The following is a 6000-nucleotide window of genomic DNA, read 5'->3' on the forward strand; positions in this document are numbered from 1 at the left end:
TCCATGTTTCACTTCCATACATGGCTACACTCCGTACAAATACTTTCAGAAACGACTTCCTGACACTGAAATCTATACTCGATGTTTACAAATTTCTCTTCTTCAGAAATGGTTTCCTTGCCATTGCCAGTCTACGTTTTATATCCTCTCTACTTCGACCATCATCAGTTATTTTGCTCCCCAAACAGCAAAACTCTTTTACTACTTTAAGTGTATCATTTCCTAATCTAATTCCCTCAGCATCACTCGACTTAATTCGACTACATTCCATTATCCTTGTTTCGCTTTTGTCGATGTTCATCTTATATCCTCCTTTCAAGACATTGTCTATTCCATTCAGCTGCTCTTCCAAGTCCTTTGCTGTCTCTGACAGAATTACAATGTCATCAGCGAACCTCAAAGTTTTTATTTCTTCTCCATGGATTTTAATACCTACTCAGAATTTTTCGTTTGTTTCCTTTACTGCTTGCTCAATATACAGATTGAATAACATTGGGGAGAGGCTACAACCCTGTCTCACTCCCTTCCCAACCACTGCTTCCCTTTCATGCCCCTCGACTCTTATAAATGCCATCTGGTTTCTGTACAAATTGTAAATAGCCTTTCGCTCCCTGTATTATACACCTGCCACCTTTAGAATTTGAAAGAGAGTATTCCAGTCAACATTGCCAAAAGCTTTCTCTAAGTCTACAAATGCTAGAAACATAGGTTTGCCTTTCCTTAATCTATTTTCTAAGATGAGTCGTAGGGTCAGTATTGCCTCACGTGTTCCGACATTTCTACGCAATCCAAACTGACCTTCCCCGAGGTTGGTTTCTATCAGTTTTTCCATTCGTCTATAAAGAATTCACATTAGTATTTTGCAGCTGTGACTTATTAAACTGATAGTTCGGTAATTTTCACATCTGTCAACACCTGCTTTCTTTGGAATTGGAATTATTGTATTGTTTTTGAAGTCTGAGGATATTTTGCCTGTATCATACATCTTGCTCACCAGATGGTAGAGTTTTGCCAGGACTGGCTCTCCCAAGGCTGTCAGTAGTTCTAATGGATTGTTGTCTACTCCCGGGACCTTGTTTCGACTCAGGTCTTTCAGTGCTCTGTCAAACTCTTCACCAGTATCATATCTCCCATTTCTTCTGTTACCCAAGGATTTCTACTAGCCCTCATCTTTTTACCTACCTGATCCTCTGCTGCCTTCACTACTTCATCCCTCAGAGATACCCATTCTTCTTCTACTGTATTTCTTTCCCCCATTCCTGTCAGTTGTTCCCTTATGCTCTCCCTGAAACTCTGTAGAACCTCTGGTTCTTTCAGTTTATCCAGGTCCCATCTCCTTAAATTCCCACCTTTTTGCAGTTTCTTCAGTTTTAATCTACAGTTCATAACCAATAGATTGTGGTCAGAGTCCACACCTGCCCCTGGAAATGTCTTACAATTTAAAACCTGGTCCCTAAATCTCTGTCCTACCATTATATAATCTATCTGATACCTTCTAGTATCTCCAGGATTCTTCCATGTATACAATCTTCTTTTTTGATTCTTGAACCAAGTGTTAGCTATGATTAAGTTATGCTCTGTGCAAAATTCTACCAGACGGCTTCCTCTTTCATTTCTTACCCCCAATCCATATTATATCCCCTACTATGTTTCCTTCTCTCCCTTTTCCTACTCTCGAATTCTAGTCACCCATGACTATTAAATTTTCGTCTCCCTTCACTACCTGAATAATTTCTTTTATCTCGTCATACATTTCATCAATTTCTTCATCATCTGCAGAGCTAGTTGGCATATAAACTTGTACTACTGTAGTGGGCATGGGCTTCGTGTCTATCTTGGCCACAATAATGCGTTCACTATGCTGTTTGTAGTAGCTTACCTGCACTCCTATTTTTTTATTCATTATTAAACCTACTCCTGCATTTAACCCTATTTGATTTTGTATTTATAACCCTGTCTTCACCTGACCAAAAGTCTTGTTCCTCCTGCCACCGAACTTCACTAATTCCCACTATATCTAACTTTAACCTATCCATTTCCCTTTTTAAATTTTCTAACCTACCTGCCCGATTAAGGGATCTGACATTCCACGCTCCAATCCGTAGAACGCCAGTTTTCTTTCTCCTGATAATGACGTCCTCTTGAGTAGTCCCCGCTTGGAGATCCGAATGGGGGGACTATTTTACCTCCGGAATATTTTACCCAAGAGGATGCCATCATCATTTAACTATACAGTAAAGCTGCATGCCCTCGGGAAAAATTACAGCTGTAGTTTTCCCTTGCTTTCAGCCATTCGCAGTTCCAGCACAGCAAGGCTGTTTTGGTTAGTGTTACAAGACCAGATCAGTCAGTCATCCAGACTGTTGCTCCTGCAACTACTGAAAAGGCTGCTGCCCCTCTTCAGGAACCACACGTTTGTCTGGCCTCTCAACAGATACCCCTCTGTTATGGTACAAGTCTCCTCACCAACGCCAAGGTCCATGGTCATGGGGAGATCGGTAATAGTGAAGTGTAAAATTTGTGTAATCAAGACAAGATGATATTTGTCCACTCTTCACAGGCTTGTTGGTGTTGAACATTCTAAAACGCCAACTGGAAGAATTTAACCAATTTTCAGAGGAGTGTATATGTTCTGTGTTCAGAAAAAAAATGTTACTGTTGTAAATTACGTTTACTGTACAATGTCTTGTTTTGAAAATCTGTATTAACTTGACATATAAAGAAAGATTCAAAGGAACAAGAGATCCACTACTTTAATTTTCCCTTGTTATAGCCGAGGCCTTGAGGATTACTTTTAAAACTAACCTCTAGTTTTGGAAGAGGGGCAGCAACATTTTCAGTAGTTGTGGGAGCAACAGTCTGAATGATTGACCGACCTGGCCTTGTGGCCTTGTAACACTGGCCAACAGAGTTTTATTGTGCTGGTACTGCAAACAGCTGAAAGCAAGGGGAAACTGCAGCATCCCCCCCCCACCCCCCCACCCCCACCCCACCCCACCCTGCCCCTGTAGACCTGCAGCTCTTCTATATGGTGTAATGAAGATGACATCCTCTTCAGTAAAATAGTCTGGAGGTAAAATAATCACCCATTTAGAACTCCGGACAAGGGGACTACTCAGGAGGGAGTGTCATCAGAGAAGACAAGACTGGCATTCTGTGAATCAGAAAGTGGAATGTTAAACCCCATAATCAGATACATAGGTGAGAAAATGTAAAAAGTTAAATTGATAATTTGAAGTTAGATATAGTTGAAGTGTGGTGACAAGAAAACAGGACCTTTTATTAGGTCTGTACAGGGTTACCAACACAAAATCAGATAAGAGATAATGCAGTAGTAGGCCTAATAACAAATAAGAACATGGGCAAGCTACTATGAACAGCATACTGAAATTATTGAAGCCAATGCCCACCACAGTAGTACAAGTCTATATGGCAACTAGCTCCATAGATGATGAAGCATTTTGTTTAAGAATCATGAAGAAAGGTTGTTTACTTGTAAGACTCCTGGGTTTCAGATTGATTGTATAACAATAAGACAGGAGATTTCAAAACCAGATTTTAAACTTAGTCAATTTCATGTAGAGATGTGGACTCGGAGCACAATTGTTTCGTAATGAACTGCAGACTAAAAGTGAAGAATTTGCAAAAAGGTAAGAAATTATGGAGATGGGATCTGGGCAAAATGAAAGAACCAAAAGTTGTTAAGAATTTCAGAGGGAGCATAGGCAAAGATTGACTACAACTGGAGAAAGGGTTGCGGTAGAAGATGAATGGGTAGTTTCAAGAGATAAAATTGTGACAACACCAGATGTTCAAATAGATAAAAGGACAAAGCCTAGTAGAAATACCAAGCAAAGTGGTGTAGTGATTGGCTCACTGACTATAGCAATAGGAGTCAGAGGTCATGAAAGGAAAGCGGTAGTTGAGAAGGGAGAGAGACAGGATTGTAGCCTGTCCCCTATGTTATTCAAACAAGATGTGACGGAAACCAAGGAAAAATATGGAAATGGAACTAAAGTTCAGGGAGAAGAAATGAAAACTTTGCTGATTGCTCATGACATTGTAATTCCATCAGAGGCAGCTAAGGATTTGAAACAGCAGTTGAACATAATGGATAGAGTCTTGAAAAGATATTAAAGATGAACATCAATAAAATTAAAACAAATGTGATTGAGTGTAGTCGAAGTCAATCAGGCTGAGGGAATTAGATTAGAAAATGAAACACTAAAAGTAGTAGATGAGTTGTGTTACTTGGGCAAGAGAATAACTGATGATGATGTAGGGAAGATACAAAATGCAGAATGGCAATAGCAAGAAAAGTGTTTCTTTTGTTAACATTTAATTTCAATTTAAATGTTAGAAAGTGCTTTCTGAAAGTAATTGTCTGTAGCTGTGTGTGGAAGTGAAGTATAAAAATTGATTATTCAGACAACAGCAGCAAGATAGACTTTTCATAAGTGGCACAATAGAAGAATGATCATATGGTCATCAAATAACAAGTGAAGAGGTACTGAATTGAACTGGGGAGAAAAATAAATTTATGGTAGAACCTGACTAAAACAGGGGATTGGTTGATAGGATACATCCTGAGGCATTGAAGAATTGTCAGTTTGATAATAGAAAGTGGGAGCAGGGGGGGGCTCAAAATTGTAGAGGGAGACCCCCCTCAGCTGTCCTTCTAACCCTGTTAACCTTGGTATTGACATGAGTTCTCCCTGTCTTTATTGTAGAAACCTTTGCATGCCAATGTAACATGTGTCATTGTAACATAAAACATAGTCTTTGAAACGATTGGTTCCACCAACTAGTAACCAAGAGAAACAATCCTCAGGTCAGATGAGACACTTTTGACCCTGGAATCTGGGTGACTTTGCCACATAATCCTGAAATTATCATTTGTTTTGTCTGTTGGAGGAAACAGTTATTCCAAAATATAGCTTTTATAACAACAAAAACAATCAATTATTGACAAAATTATAATTATTATTATTCTTCTTTTAAATTTTGATAAATTTATTTCCTTCTCATCCCGTACCGTAAGTCTCCCCTGACCCACGGTTCTGTGTGGCTTTCCCAAAATCTACCCCTTTCCTAGAACTCCACCCCCCTCCCTCCCCCACCCTCCCACCCCCATTTTCAACCTGAAATAGGTGCCATTGGTTCCAAAAGCTTGCCAATTACAACCGCCTTTTATGTGTGTGTTCTGCTGCTGCTTGGTGAAAAAATATAGCTTTTGTGTTTTGTTTGTTTCTATTTGCTGTTGGTGTTATTTAATTGAAGTTACATTTTAGAAATTTCTCTGAATTCCAGATTAGAATGGCCAGTGCGCACAATCAGCTTTAGTCATGATGGCCAGCTCCTGGCTTCAGCATCAGAAGATTTGGTGATTGACATAGGTGAAGTTTGCTCAGGGAATAAAGTGGTGGACATTGGAGTTGAAGCAGCCACATTTACAGTTGCCTGGCACCCATCTCAGTATTTGCTGGCCTTTGCTTGTGATGATAAGGAAGCTTATGACCGGAAAAGAGATGCTGGCACATTAAAAGTTTTTGGATTCCCATCTGAATAGGCAGCTGATAAGTGCTGGCTTTTCACCTGTGATGATTGAAGACTGAGCTCAGTGTGTAACAAAAGCATTTTAAAGAGAAAAATGTTGGAAACAAATTGATTTTACATGCAGTTGTGAAATACAGAAGAACTTTTGGAAGAAAGAGATATTTTGATAATATTCTGTCTTAATGTGATTTAATTGATTATTGGGGAAAAATGGATAGTACATGTACCATTGCAGATAATTGTCATATTTCTTTTATCAGTTGTTTGGTTGCCTGTATAGTTTAACTGAGTAATTGTTCTGTTTGTATCTTGTAGTATTTTAATAATTAGGTAAGATGGAAATTTGAAGGTACATGCTATAACTAAAAGCTTTTTATATATTTAAAAAATTCAGGCCTAGTTGTTTGACTTTTGCAGCCAATTGATTAATGCTTTTCTTCCACA

The 6000-nt window shown here is 38.9% G+C and overlaps 1 protein-coding gene across 1 annotated transcript in view; it reads left to right on the plus strand.

Annotated features, from left to right (window-relative positions):
- Window positions 1–6000, plus strand: part of LOC124802765 (THO complex subunit 3) — a 53667-nt gene extending 47667 nt beyond the window's left edge. The window contains exon 5 of the mRNA XM_047263756.1: window positions 5311–6000. Within this exon, the coding sequence (XP_047119712.1) occupies window positions 5311–5569 (259 nt within the window). The 3' untranslated portion in view covers window positions 5570–6000. The remainder of the gene's footprint in view (window positions 1–5310) is intronic.

This window comes from Schistocerca piceifrons, chromosome 6 (genome assembly GCF_021461385.2).
Source record: "Schistocerca piceifrons isolate TAMUIC-IGC-003096 chromosome 6, iqSchPice1.1, whole genome shotgun sequence".
In the NCBI taxonomy this organism is placed as follows: domain Eukaryota; kingdom Metazoa; phylum Arthropoda; class Insecta; order Orthoptera; family Acrididae; genus Schistocerca; species Schistocerca piceifrons.